The sequence below is a fragment of the Macaca mulatta genome, chromosome 2 (assembly GCF_049350105.2).
Source record: "Macaca mulatta isolate MMU2019108-1 chromosome 2, T2T-MMU8v2.0, whole genome shotgun sequence".
NCBI classification, from domain to species: domain Eukaryota; kingdom Metazoa; phylum Chordata; class Mammalia; order Primates; family Cercopithecidae; genus Macaca; species Macaca mulatta.
The window spans coordinates 121,554,513-121,569,707 of NC_133407.1; the positions used below are offsets into that span (position 1 = coordinate 121,554,513).

The 15,195-nt window shown below is 49.9% G+C and overlaps 1 protein-coding gene across 6 annotated transcripts in view; it reads left to right on the forward strand.

Moving 5' to 3' along the window:
* Nucleotides 1-303: 303 nt before the first annotated feature.
* Nucleotides 304-15,195, forward strand: part of FLNB (filamin B) — a 167,348-nt gene continuing 152,456 nt past the window's right edge. For all 6 annotated transcript variants that reach the window (XM_015130622.3, XM_077993245.1, XM_077993246.1 and 3 more), the window contains exon 1: nucleotides 304-738. In XM_015130622.3, coding sequence (XP_014986108.2) covers nucleotides 447-738 — 292 coding nt within the window. In that variant the 5' untranslated portion in view covers nucleotides 304-446. The remainder of the gene's footprint in view (nucleotides 739-15,195) is intronic.

The window sequence follows — 15,195 nt, forward strand, 5'->3', positions numbered from 1 at the left end:
CGCGCCCCTCCCGCAAGTCCCACTGCTGCCCGACCCATTCTGTCCGGCTCCCAGTCCCCGCGAGTCCCCCCACCCCAGGGCTGACGGGGTGATTTAGGCAGCCCTACGTCCTGCTGGGGTGGTGGGCTTCGAGCGCGGGTCCCAGGACGCCGTGTGGCGCAGTGCCTGCAGCAGGCGGCAGGGGGCGAGCGTGGCCCAGGAAATCCCGCGGGAGGGTCGGTACGGGGCGGGGCTTAGGGGCGGGGCGGCTCAGCGCGCAGGCGCGGGGCCAGGCGCCTCGCGCGGCCAGAGGCGGGCGGCCGCAGAGCAGCACCGGCCGTGGCTCCGGTAGCAGCAAGTTCGAACCCCGCTCCCGCTCCGCTTCGGTTCTCGCCACTTCGGCCCTTGGGCCTCCAAACACCAGTCCCCGGCAGCTCGTTGCGCATTGCGTTCTCCCCGCCACCAGGATGCCGGTAACCGAGAAGGATCTGGCGGAGGACGCGCCTTGGAAGAAGATACAGCAGAACACTTTCACACGCTGGTGCAATGAGCACCTCAAGTGCGTGAACAAACGCATCGGCAACCTGCAGACCGACCTGAGCGACGGGCTGCGGCTCATCGCGCTGCTCGAGGTGCTCAGCCAGAAGCGCATGTACCGCAAGTACCATCAGCGGCCCACCTTTCGCCAGATGCAGCTCGAGAATGTGTCCGTGGCGCTCGAGTTCCTGGACCGTGAGAGCATCAAGCTCGTGTCCATCGGTGAGTTCTCTGGCCAGGCCCAGGCGCCGACTGTGGTGCCGACCCGCCCCCGCGCGTGCACCCCTGCGGAGGGCGAGGACTTCCCGCAGCGCGCCCCCACCTGGGAGTCGTCCCCGGGGGTGGGATATAGGGGGCCTAGACCCCCTCCCCGGTGCCCTCCTCTGGGCTGGGACCTGTTGGGATCGCTCCCCGCCGTGCGCCCCAGCAGTGCACCTTTGGCTGGCTAAGGGTTGAGGGTTTGGACTGGGGTCACAGGAGGAGAGGTGGAGTTGTGGCATTTCTCTGCACCTGGGGCGCCCCTATGGGAGCTAGGGGACTAGAAACCCTCGTTCGCCATCCCCGGGGGCGGGGCCCTAGAGTCAGATGCTCTCCGGAGCGCTCGCCCGGCTGCGCCCAGGTTGGTTCTCTCTGCGGCAGCTGAATGGGCGTTGGCTCGGAGGCCGGGCCATGAGACCTGGGGAGGAACCGTTCTCTGCGCCTGGGGCCTCCCCGCCCAGGTGGAGACAGAGACTTGGTACCTTCCCCTGCTGTCGCTGGAATGGGTGTGGGCCCCGAGGTTGCCAGGGGAGGCGCGGGTGTGTGTCCTGGCTCCCTCTGCTCCCAAGCTCAGCTCTGGCCGCGCCGCAGGTTGAACCCACTCCTTGCTGCCGAAGTTATAATGTAGGGATGGTGGTGGTAACAGTAATTGCTGTCTTGTAGGGAGCCCAACTAGCGTCCTCTGTGTACTGTCAGCCTTCTAGGTTATCTCCGTCCCTACACATCCTGCGAGCTGGGGTGAGGCTAGACCCGTTTTAGAGATAAGAGGGTCCAGAGGGTTAGTTGACTTGTCCAAGGTCAGCAAGTAGGGCCCAGCTGAGAATTGAAGGAAGTGGGCGACAGTTAGAAGAAGGCTTTGTTTTCCTCTCCCCTCCCAAACCCACACCAGGGTCTTCCTGAAAGAAGGGAGGGAATTGGTGTCTCTTGCTGGACTGGGCCCCCTGGACTGGGGAGGAAGAATAAGGATGAAGTCTCCCTTGTGGTCTGAGATAGTTGGGCGCTTCCAGGAGGGCCACAAGGCGGCTGAGAGTGTGGGCCGTGACAGTAGGGGCAAGGAGTTTGTAGTATGTGTGTGTGCATGTGGACATGTGTGCAGAGAATGTGTGTACACACATAGCATGTATGTATAGCATGTGCATATGCAAAGAGAGTTTGTGTGTACACGGAATGGGTGTGCAGAGTATGTTTGTATGCAGAGAATGTGTATCCGCCTGTGTGTGTGTGTGTGTGGGGGGGGTGGGTTTGGGCGGGAGAGGGTCCTGGGTCTGGATCTCTTCCTAAGGAGAACCAGGGACTGGCCCTGGCTTGTGACTTGGATCTTTTCCTGAGGAAAGCAGGTCACTATAGTGACCCTAGTGACAGGAAGAAAGGGAGATGGGTGTGGCTGCCAGGACTTTCTCCAGTGGAAAAGGGATTCCCTCTAGGCTGAGCCTCCCCTAGGCCTCAGGGCCTCACCCTTCCCTTCCCCCACACCTGTCCTGGCAGGTAGGGCTGCTTCCTGCTTCCTGGGCAGCCGCACCACCCAGCCCAGCGGCACCACCCAGCCGATCTCCAGCAGCCCTCCCCCTCCCCAAGGGTGGCTTCCAGGCAGAAAAACCCACATGCCATGCCGTTGTCTTCTTCCTGGGGTCCATCTCCTGTACTGCGGAGGGATAACCTCAGAATCTTCTGGAATTCTTTACCGTTCAGAAACCAGCCTCCCCTCTGAAGAATCCCAAGGCCCAGCTGGGCCCAACTTGGATCTGTTCTTTGTTTTAAAAATGTGTATTTATTTAATTAACTGAATAAAGAAACTTAAAGTAAACCAGAAGTATCCAGATATGACATGAAATCTCTAAAACAACAACCAAACCAAACCAAACCGCAGCACTAGCAAATCACAGACTGCCTGATCTACCAACTGTTTACAAAGGCAGCAGCTACTTCCAGCACTGTCTGTCATCAGTGCCTGGGGCTGTGGGTCTCATTCTAGATTTTGTCTGGTCGCTTACATTTTTTTACTTGGTTCTCCTGATTCCCTGCTCCCCCTACTCCCTACCACCCCGCCCCAAGATGGAGCCTTGCTCTGTCTCCAGGCTGGAGTACAATGGTGCCATCTCCGCTCACTGCAACCTCCACCTCCCGGGTTCAAGCGATTCTTCTGCCTCAGCCTCCTGAGTAACTGGAAATACAGGCACGCGCCACCACACCTGGCTAATTTTTATATTCTTAGGAGAGATGGGGTTTCAGCATGGTGGCCGGACTGGTCTCGAACTCTTGACCTCATGACCCACCCTCCTCGGCCTCCCAAGTGCTGGGGTTACAGGTATGAGCCACCGCGCCCAGCCCGGTCCTCCTGATTTTTATTTTCAAATCCACTCAGGCCCTGGCTACTCCCATTGTCCCAACATTCCAGGGTTAGTTCCCCTTCCTCTGTGCTGGGCCTGTGGGCTGTTGGCAGCTTCTTCCTGTTCCTACCACAACTTACATTCTAGTTTTTTCCTTTTTAATGATTTCTTGGATCATATTCCCCAGAGTGACATTCCTGGGTTAAAGGGTGTGACCACATTTATGACTTGTATCATTGGCTGTCTAATTGCTGTCCCGAGAGATCTTGCAACAAACAGGTTTTCCAGCCTCTGGAGACCACAGAGAGCCTTGGCAAGTGCCAGGACTGCTGTGGGGATAAAGCAGGAGGCTTCTTCCCTCAGCTCTTGAGGCTGTTGTGGGTAATGGTCCTTCAAGGCAAAGTTACCTCCAGCTTGGACTAAGGTTCATATATTCACTGCTTAGGTTGTGTTACATTGTGCTGACAATGACACTAGCTTCTATTTGCGGGCACCTACTGGGTGTTAAGTATGTTCTATTGATCACCCCATTGAATCTTCATGCTAATCATTGATTGATAGCAACTACTGCCCTATCTCTCTAATGATCTGCTTCTGCAAGTCACTTAGAGAGTTCAGGGCTTAACTCTGTCCTGGGCATGTGTTGCTTAGAAAATGGTGCCTGTTAATTAAATAAGGTGCTGTCTAATAATTATCTCAAAAGTAATGCCAGGGCTGGATGCCGTGGCTCACACCTGTAATCCCAGCACTTTAGGAGGCCAAGATGGGCAGATCACCTGAGGTCAGGAGTTTGAGACCAGCCTGGACAACATGGTGAAGCCCCATCTCTACTAAAAATAGAAAAATTAGCTGGGCATGGTGGTGCCTACCTGTAGTCCCAGCTACTCGGGAGGCTGAGGCATGAGAATTGCTTGAACCGGGGAGGTGGAGGTTGCAGTGAGCCGAGGTCTTTGTGTAACTGCACTTCAGCCTGGGAGACAGAGTGAGACTCTGCCTTAAAAAAAAAAAAATAATGCCAGAATGGTTTGCACACTGAAGGGACATTCAAAATCAGGGGAGAACAGCCTGGTTGTTCCTGTTTGGTTGATCCTACTCTTGCCGCGGTTAGTATTATTATCTTTATTTAAAGATGGGGGGGGGGCCGGGCGCGGTGGCTCAAGCCTGTAATCCCAGCACTTTGGGAGGCCGAGACGGGCGGATCACGAGGTCAGGAGATCGAGACCATCCTGGCTAACACGGTGAAACCCCGTCTCTACTAAAAAATACAAAAAACTAGCCGGGCGAAGTGGCGGGCGCCTGTGGTCCCAGCTACTCGGGAGGCTGAGGCAGGAGAATGGCGTAAACCCGGGAGGTGGAGCTTGCAGTGAGCTGAGATCCGGCCACTGCACTCCAGCCTGGGCGACAGAGCCAGACTCAGTCTCAAAAAAAAAAAAAAAAAAAAAAAAAAAAAAAAAAAAAAGAAAAATAAAGATGGGAAACAGGAGTGAAGCCACTTGTGGAAGTGACCCAGCTAGCTAGTAAATGGTGTCTGAAACCCAGGTCTGCCCAGCTGTTGAATTGAAGCCTTAACTGACTTGCCTTCCAGTTTCAGAGATGAGTAAAATACAGCTTTTCTCTCCACATCAGAGGGTCCCTGTGACACTAGGTTTGCAAGTCTTAGGTGTTAGGGTGGTGGCTGGATACCCATACTCTGAACCTGTGACCTTTGACAAAATAGGGATGTCAGGGCCTTCCATGATTGGCAGGATGAATCCTCTGGGCTGTGATGAGCGTCTCACAAGTTGAGAGTCAGCCGGGAATTGAGTGGGGTCAGTTTGCCTCTTGTGTTTTCCTCATTGTGTTTTGTTTTTGGTTGGTTGGTTGAGATTTCCTGCTACCCAATGAATGATGTTTTATTCCATCGTCAGGGAAGGTATCGTTGAACGAATACAGGGTTTTGTATGCTTTGGATAAGGCCAGACAGTTGGGGGAGTCATTAGAATTGTGTACATGCCTCCAACTCTGCGATAGGTGGTGGTTCAACAGCTGCCAGAGGACTCCGGCTTTTCTGCCTAGAATTCACTGAAAGACAATCCTGGCTATTTATTCACATTTGTGGTTCATTGTAAGGTAGGCCCCTAGGCGCCATCCAAAAGTTGAGAATTTCCTTACGTTTCTTGTTATGTGGTGGGCAGTTCATAGCGAGGCCTCAGTGTCTTTAATTCCAGATGTTTGCCAGGAGTTGGCAGTTTTATTTACTTGTTTTTCCAAAAACCTTTCTGACATGGGGCAGCCCAGCCAGCTGGGAGGAAAAGGGGTCTCTCAGCCCAAGAATGATGATCAAGGCCTAGAAGTTTGGGTGGTGTGTTTTGTTTTGGGCCTTTAGAGAAAGAAATTGTTTCTTTTTCAGAGGATGTGGTCTGACCCTAAAGTTTACTTGACTGATTTGCACCAGGCCAGCGCCAGAGCAGGCAGGGTGCGTGTTCCCAAGACTTCGGGTCACTGGGCAGTTTCCAGGGTGGCGGGTCACTGGTCCAGTCAGCTCCTTTTCCTTCCTCTCCCTTTTGTGCTACTACTACCAAAATGATTTCCAAATAACTTTTAAGTTCTGCTCTTTCTTGCACATCTAGCAGATGCCAGCATGTCTTTTAGGCAGTACAGAGAGTGCTTAAAAAGTAGCAAAGTTGGCTGGGCACAGTGGCTCACGCCTGTAATTCCAGCACTTTGGCAGGCTGAGGCAGGCAGATCATGAGGTCAGGAGCTCGAGACCATCCCGGCTAACATGGTGAAATCCCATCTCTACTAAAAATACAAAAAAATTAGCTGGGTGTGGTGGCGGGCACCTGTAGTCCCAGCTACTTGGGAGGCTGAGGCAGGAGAATAGTGTGAACTCAGGAGGCGGAGGTTGCAGTGAGCCAAGATCATGCCACAGTGCTCCAGCCTGGGTGACAGAGCGAGACTCTTATCTCAAAAAAAAAAAAAAAAAAAAAAAAAAGGAACAAAGTTGGCTGGGCATGGTGGCTCACGCCTGTAATCCTAGCACCTTGGGAGGCCAAGGTAGGTGGATCACCTGAGGTCCGTAGTTCGAGACCAGCCTGACCAACATGGAGAAACCCCATCTCTACTAAAAATACAAAATTAAATGGGCTTGGTGGTGCATGCCTGTAATCCCAGCTACGCGGGAGGCTGAGGCAGGAGAATAGCTTGCACCCAAGAGGTGGAGGGTGTGGTGAGCCGAGATCATGCCATTGCACTCCAGCTTGGGCAACAGGAGCAAAACTCCATCTCAAAAACAAAAAAATAGCAAAGTAGCATGCTTTGTCAGAATTATTAATAACAAGTTCTGGGCCATATACAACAAGGTGGCACATTAGCATTCAATGTCACTTGTGTAGCAGTTAAGAGCAAGGATTCTTGGTTCAAATCCTACTTGCCACTAAGTAGCTATTAAGAAACTTCTGTGCCTTGGTTTTCTTATCACTAAAATGGGGATAATAACTACCTCCTTAAAAGGCTGTTATAAAGATTAAACAAGTTAATAATTTTTAAAGTGCTTGGCCCAGTTTATGGTACATAGTAAGTGCTCTGTGAGTGCCTGTTAATTAAATAAGACACTGTCTAATCATCTCAAAAGTCATGCCGGAAAGGTTTGCACACTGAAAGTGCATTTAAAATCAGCACACTCTGGGGAGAACAGCTTGGTTGGCTAAGGTTGATCCTACTTGCTAAAATATGGCTATGGACTGCCTAGAGGATGTTGCCTCCTTGAAAGGGGCTGCCCCCTGGTATGTTGTGACTGCCTCCAGGGCCCATTCACACCAGCTTTGTTTCCAGGCTGGACAGGGAGCTCCAGGCGGCTGGTCATTCCAGCCTCCCACCCCGTTCAGGAATCTCTGGGCCAAATCACTTCCAGATGGTGGTTGGGCCTCTGTGGAGTTCTCCCAGCAACAGCGGAGCCAGCATGCCAGTCAGCAGCCGCCTTCGTTCTTGGAGAGTCTGTGCTAAAAGAGGGCTTTGATTTGGAGCCAAATTGTGTCTCGGGTCCTGGTTTTGTGCTGTGAGGCAGGTACCATGCAGTGGGCTGCTGGCTTAGTTGAGGATAGCTGCCCTGCTCCTTGGGGGAGCAGATACCCAGGCCCTGGAGCCTTTAGGCCCTCCCTCCAGTGGCTCCATGGTCAGGGTGCCAGTCACCCTGCTTTTTCTTTTTCTTTTCTTTTTTTTTTTGAGACAGAGTCTTGCTGTGTTGCCCAGGCTGGAGTGCAGTGGTGCGATCTTGGCACTTGCAACCTCTGTCTCCTGGTTCAAGCAATTCTCCTGCCTCAGCCACCTGAGTAGCTGGGATTCCAGGCGTGCACCACCATGCCTGGCTAATTTTTGTATTTTTAGTAGAGGTGAGGTTTCACCTTGTTGGTCAGGCTGGTCTTGAACTCCCAACCTCATGATCCGCCTGACTTGGCCTCACAAAGTGCTGGAATTACAGGCGTGAGCCACCGGGCCCGGCCAGCTTTGCTACATCAGTCTCCAGGTAGCACATCCTAGGCAAAACTAGATGTAGCCTAATGATTCAGGGCCTCTGTCTGAAGCTAGACCGTCTGGATTCTAATCCGCACTCTGCCTGCAGGGCCTCTGTCTGAAGCTAGACCGTCTGGATTCTAATCCGCACTCTGCCTGATACCAGTTGTGCAACTCTAGTCCACTCTTTTAACCTTTCTCTGACTGCTTCCCTGTCTATAAAATGCAAGAGCAAAATAGTTGCTATCTTATTGTTGCTGGAAGCATTATATTTGATTAGGTTAAGTTATAGCACAGTGTTGTCATTATCACTATTAATATTGTGCTTTTGGACCCAAGTCCAGGACTTTGTCTTGTCTTCTGTCTATTCTCTGGCCAGTCCAGATATTTTTGGAATCCTATTGCTGTCATCTGGGGTGTTAGCTGTTCCCTTTCTCCAAGTTCAGAACCTCTGATGAAGATGTCTCCCAAGATCCTTTCGTCTTTTCCTCATTCAACAAATATCTGAAAGCCCATCTCTGAACCAGGCCCTGTGCTGGGTGCTGGGACCACAGGAATGAGAGGATCATGTCCTTTGCTTGCCTCAGATACTGCTCAGAGGAGAAGAGACAAGCAAGCAGGGTGAACCATGCAGAGGAGAGCTGCTCAAACCTTCAGGCCCATGCTCATCACCTGAGGACTTCGTTAAAAATGCAGGTCTGATAGAGTAGGTGCTGGGGTGGAGGCTGGGATTCTGCTTTTCCAGCCAGCTTCAGATCCTGCTTTCTGTGGACTGCGCTGTGAGTAGCAAGGATCTAGGTGCCAAGCCCTCTGAAAAGGAGGAGCACCTACCCCCAGGCTGGGTATGGGGAACCTTCTAGATTAGCTGAAGGGACCTTTCAGCTAAGACCTAAAGCATGACTAGAATTAGGCAGGCAAACAAACATTTAGCACAGGAGCAGGAGCAGATGAGCGTGCCAGTTTAGAGGTCTTGATGCTCAGGTCAGAGGGGCAGTGGAGGGGTGGGCAGGGCTGGCTTACCAAGGACTTTCTGAGACGGGAGGCTGCCTGTGGGGTGTGCTCCTTGAGTTTGTTTGTTTATTTATTTTTTTGAGTTGGAGTTTCACTCTTGTTGCCTAGGCTGGAGTGCAGTGCAGTGGCATGAGCTCGACTCACTGCAGCCTCTACCTCCTGGGTTCAAGAGATTCTCCTGCCTGAGCTTCCCAAGTAGCTGGGATTTATAGGCATGTGCACACCTGGCTAATTGTGTATTTTTAGTACATATGGGGTTTCACCATGTTGGTTAGGCTGGTCTTGAACTCCTGACCTCGGGTGATCCACCCGCCTGGCCTCCCAAAATGCTGGGATTACAGGAGTGAGCCACCGCATCCAGCCCCTTGTTTAGTGTAGGGTGGTAAACCCAGGCGAAAGGGGTCATCTATCTCAGGAATATCACCTGTTGCTCCAATCATTCCTATTAGAAGAAAGTTTTGTATGTGCCCCTGCCTCATATATATATATTTATATTTATATTTATATCTATATGTTTATATTTATAAGCTATAAACATATTCTGCCGTCAATTTATATATTAAATATTAGTAAAGCTTAGTTTCTTTTTAGATGACAAATCCGAATATAAAATCTGTTTTTTTTTCTGGCTCTAACGGATTATCTTGTGTACCCTTGGAGTGCATATACCTCTTTTGGAGGCTCCTGTGAAGGCTTGTGTTTCTCCATTTAGTTTTTTTCTTTTTTCCATATTCTTGTTATTCTGCTTCTAATTTTCATCTTTGAGTATTCTCAGTTAAGGAGCTGGATCTGTAATTGTAACCCCTTCCCCCAACAATAAGTTTAACTAAATGAAAACATTCAATGGAATGAGCCATTTTAATCTAAATGGGGCTATTTCCTGCTTTTATAATGATTACAATTGCTTTTCATGACATTCTCCTCGAAGACATCTTACATGACTGTTATAAATCTAGTTATTCATTAAACGGGTGCAGTAATCCCTAAATTGGCTCAGGTTACTGTATAATAAACAATACTTTCTTCTGAGAAGTGATCTTGTGTTTTTTTTTTTTTTTTTTTTTTTGAGACGGAGTCTTGCTGTGTCGCCCAGGCTGGACTACAGTGGCCGGATCTCAGCTCACTGCAAGCTCCGCCTCCCGAGTCTACGCCATTCTCCTGCCTCAGCCTCCCGAGTAGGTGGGACTACAGGCGCCCGCCACCTCGCCCGGCTAGTTTTTTGTATTTGTTTAGTAGAGACGGGGTTTCACCATGTTAGCCAGGCTGGTCTCGATCTCCTGACCTTGTGATCCACCCGTCTCAGCCTCCCAAAGTGCTGGGATTACAGGCTTGAGCCACCGCGCCCGGCCTGTGATCTTGTGTTTTTAAGGTGCCTAGCTCACTTTTCATAGGAAACTGAGTCCATGTACCAGGAAGGAAGCTTTTTGGGGAAAATGATTAGAAAACCAAATGGGTCTCTTTATGACTAAAGTGATGAACCAGTAGGTGAGAGTAGGTGTAGATGGTATAGAGGACAGAGTTACTGGGAATTTTAATCAGGCCTGCTTAGTATCACAATTTATTATTTCATTTTATTTTTATTATTTTTTTTTGAGATGGAGTTTTGCTCTTATCATCCAGGCTAGAGTGCAGTGGTGCTATCTCAGCTCACTGCAACCTCCGCCTCCCGGGTTCAAGTGATTCTCCTGCCTCAGCCTCCCAAGTAGCTGGGATTACAGGCATGCGCCATCACACCTAGCAAATTTTTTTGTGTTTTTAGTAGAGATGAGGTTTCTCCATGTTGGTCAGGCTGGTCTTGAACTCCGGACCTCAGGTGATCCGCCCACTTTGGCCTCCCAAAGTGCTGGGATTACAGGTGTGAGCCACCGCGCCTGGCCAGTATCAGGATTTATTCTGTGGGAGGGGAAGGGAACAAAGAAAAATACTGAGCTATGTTTGAAGCTCCTGCCCTCTAAGAGCCTTAGAGCAGCTGCCTTAAATGTGTTCCTTTGATAAACTGTAAATAGTTGTTGTAACTCTTCTGCAAACAGTTTATTTTTAAAAACAATTTGATGAGATTTTACTTACGCCTATTGTTTGAGTACAGCATTTACCAAAGAACAGTTTTGGCCAGATCCCGTGCAGTAGAATGTCCTTGGCCAAAATTTTCTTGTACTATAAGCAAAGGAACAGTTTGGTTTTTCACTTAGTCAAGACTGCCTATCAGACTGAGTTACTGTGACAGAGCCGCTGAGTCTCTCCCTTTCCCATTATCAAAACCTGGCTTTTCTAAGCAGCACATGTAGAAAGCTTGGCAAGGAGGATCCTTGTCCTCCTACATATTATTCCTTGGCTCTTCTTGGTACCAAGAATACATACAAATAATGCTGACTGTGTTCTGAATGTTGAGGCGTGCACTGTTGAGGATATTTATTCTCTAATATAACATCTAGTATTTCTCATACCTGCCATCTGCTGAGCATTGGTCTGTTTTACTTATACTACTTCTAATCCTCATGAACTCTGCAAAACTAGTGGCTTTACATGTATGAGAAAACAAAAGAACTTTTATCGGAGGAAGGCGAGTCCTTTTAAAGTATCAGGCCTGGAAAGACATTAAATGAGACAGCAATCACATTCTAGTACCCTCTTTGAGCTATGTATTCATTGACTTATTTTTTTAAATTTTTTTTTTTTTTGAGACAGAGTTTTGCTTTGTCACCAGGTTGGAGCATAGTGGTGCAATCTTGGCCCATGGCAACCTCCGCCTCCAGGGTTCAAGTGATTCTCATGCCACAGCCTCCTGAGTAGCTGGGATTACAGGCGCCTGCCACCTTGCCTGGCTACTTTTGGTATTTAAATTTTATTTATTTATTTTGAGATGGGGTCTCACTCTGTCACCCAGGCTGGAGTGCAGTGGCACGATCTTGACTCACTGCAACCTCTGCCTCCCGGGTTCCAGCAATTCTCCCGCCTCAACCTCTCTAGTAGCTGGGATTACAGGTGCCTGGCACCACAGCCAGTTAATTTTTTGTATTTTTAGTAGAGATGGGGTTTCAGCATGTTGGCCAGGCTGGTCTTGAACTCCTGACCTCAAATGATCTGTCTGCCTCAGTCTCCCAAAGTTCTGGGATTACATGTGTGAGCCACTGTGCCCTGCCTATGTATTCATTTCTCAAAATTGGTTGCTGGCTAGGTGCGGTGGTACATTCCTGTCCTGTAATCCCAGCACTTTCGAAGGCCGAGGCTGGAGCATCTGTTGGGGCCAGGAGTTCAAGACCAGCCTGGGTGAGATCGCATCTCTACAAAAAAATTAAAAAATTATCTGGATGCAGTGGCAAAAGCCTGCATAGTCATAGCTACTTAGGAGGCTGAGATGGGAGGATAGCTTGAGCCCAGGAGTTCATCTGCAGTGAGCTATGATTACATCACTGCACTCTAGCCTGGGCGACAGAGTGAGACCCATTTCTGAAACAAAGAAATTGCTATTGTCACAATTAGCTATAAATTAATCTAATAATGCTGCACGCAGTACTATAATCCACACCCTATAGCTTAACGATGGATGGTCAACCACTGGTCAATGCTATTTCTGTAAGCCAATAGGAATTCCTGACAAACAACTTTGTATCAGTCCACTGCCTGTCTGTCCCCTTTTTTGCTTTTAAAAACCTGCTTGTAACAAAGGCCAAACAGAGCTCATATCCAAGGTTACTTGGGCCTGAGTCTTTCAGGCAGCTGGTCTTCACTTTGGCTCAGGTAAACTCTTTAATAGTTTAATTTTTTTTTTTTTTTTTTGAGACGGAGTCTCACTCTGTAGCCCAGGCTGGAGTGCAGTGGCCGGATCTCAGCTCACTGCAAGCTCCGCCTCCCGGGTTCATGCCATTCTCCGGCCTCAGCCTCCCAAGTAGCTGGGACTACAGGCGCCCGCCACCTCGCCCGGCTAGTTTTTTGTATTTCTTAGTAGAGACGGGGTTTCACCGTGTTAGCCAGGATGGTCTCGATCTCCTGACCTCGTGATCCACCCGTCTCGGCCTCCCAAAGTGCTGGGATTACAGGCTTGAGCCACCGTGCCCGGCCAATAGTTTAAATTTTAAGCCTCAACAGCCTCTTTCTTTTAGGTTGACATCTGTTTCTATTTTACAGATGAGAAAACTGAGGCTGCCTCACTTTACAGGTCAGGCTTAATCCCTGCCTGCATCATGCTGTAAAGGACTTTTGTATTTGGGTTTGACACTCTGTAAAGTAAAATAGATATATTATAGTGAGAGGGTGTGGAAGAGACTGTTGTCTGCTTCTGTGGATTTTTTTCTTCTTGTTTTGCTTTCCTCCAAACTTTACTCATTTGCACTTGATTCATGTGAAACTGAAATTTCCTTCTACAAAACAAAACTTTTTGGGGGCTACCTGCCTTATCTTTTCCCACACCATAGAGCTCTGACTGGGACCTTTCCACAGTTTTTGGAGACATTGCTCTAGTTCTTTCCCTGTCTTTGGTTCGGGTGGTGGGGGCAGTAATGTCACTGCAGGTGTGGACAATAGGGACTAGCTAAAGATTGCTTTGGGGGAGGTGGGCAGGGCTTTTCTTTGTGAGATCTGGAAACCAGAGGTGAGGAAGGAGAAGCCCCTGGAACTCCTCCTGGCTACAGGGCTCACAGCACATACCATGACACCACAGGACATGTCTGTGAGTGTGTGTGTGTGTTGGGGGGAGTGTTGTTGAGAGCCAACTATGCCAGGAGATCCTTGGTGACAGCGGACATAGGCACAGCTGTGCTCTGTCAGGAATGAGTTCACCCACACCCTTTTCTTCTGCTACCTTATTTAACTGGTGGGAGGGTGTGCTGGGTTGTGTTTGCTGGTGAGCCCAGCAATTGCACCCTTCTTTCCAGGCCTGGCACCCGGCCTTTATCAGTCTCATGGCCCTGGCACAAGTGGGCAGCCTGCTTCCAATCCAGCCAGGCGACTTTCGGCTCATCTGCAGGTAGCCTCGTGGGCAGACCTCTTGCTGTGCGCTGCAGCACGAAGCTTCCTGAGCCAGAGCTGAACTTGTGATCCCCACGGGCATCTCCTGAGGCGCACCTCTCCTGAGAGAGAAAGCTGGTCTGTCCAGCCCATTCAGGGCTCAGCCTCCCCAGCTGTCGCAGGGCTGGCTTGCTGAAAGGTCTGGGTGTTAACACAGCACTCCTGTTCTCTCTCTCTGAAGGCCCTTTATGCTGGCATGAATTCCTTTTCTCATAGAGATCTGAAAGCTCTTTTGACTAAATGGGTCACCTTTCTGAGTATTTTCATAAGGCTGTCAGCCTTTACCATGCCAGACAACTTTTCTGGAATTTCCTTTCCAGAAAAAAAAAAAAAAAAAAAGGCTACTAAAGAGGTTGGAGTTATTTGGAACGCAGGGTGGAATTTTGGCATTCGAGCTATAGGGAAATGGGTGGGGATTTGTGGCAGGCACTATGTAAATTTGCCGCAGCCCATAAATTCAGACTTTAAGATGAAGAATGGCAAGCAGCAGTCAGCTTGCCTTCGACAGGCAGGAACGGTGCTGCCTTCCGCCTGTGCTGAGTGTGACTGAGGGAGAGGCAGGCCTCCTAGGGAGGCCAGGGCAGGAAAGGTTTCTTGGTGGCTAAAATAAGATTTCTCAGTTTCCCCCATGTCCCAAGAAAATAAGTTCTTATCATGCTTGTCCCACACTTCTTGTGCGTATCACCCTGATTTCCCCAAACCTCCTTGAAGTGGTTTATCAGATTCCAGGGACACAGAATGGCTTGGCATCTACAGCCTATTGTGGGAGCAGGGGCCCGGCCTGGTGCTTCTTGCCCAGGAACAAACTGATTGTTCCCTTGCTGTGGGGTAAAGCAGGCCGAAGTATGGGACCAGGCCCTGCCTCCCAGGGGACCTGAGGTGCAAAGCCTTTGAGCTGAGACCCTAAAAGGCCTTTGTGAGTCTATAGTGCTATCAGTTGAGCAGAGTTCAGGGTTCTGTTTACAAGATTCCCTCTCAGCAGAGGCAGGGGTACCTGCTGGAAGACCAGGGATATGCTGCCGCTGGGACGGGGGCCCTCGGCGGAGCTTCCAGACATCCGGGGGCAGAACCCGGAATATGTTCTGAGCGAGGCGCCTTGGCAGAGTTGGCTTGAAAGCACCTGGGCAGTGGCTTGTCACATTCCTTATCTCCACCAAAGGAGGAAAGCTAGCACCTGGGGAATGGCTCTGCCGTCAGGGAGTCCTTTACAGGAAGTGATCCAGGTGTCACATTACACTTCCTGCAGGCATGTACCTCTTACCTAATTGTCTCTCGTATTCCTTTTTCTGGCACTCTTGTCTGACATCCATGGGGAGTCACACCCAAAGTTGGGCGTGAGGTCCTCTCCTGGGCACCCAACACCTTGTTTTTTTTTTTTTAGAGACAGAGTCTTGCTCTGTCACCCAGGCTAGAGTGCAGTGGTGCCATCACAGCTCACTGCAGCCTTGACCTCCTTGGCTCAAGTGATCCTCCCACGTAGTCAGAATTACAGGCACACACACCAATACTCCTGGCTAATTTTGTATTTTTTGTAGAGATTCAGTTTGCTGTGTTGTCCAGGCTGGTCTTGAACTCCTGGGCTCAAGTG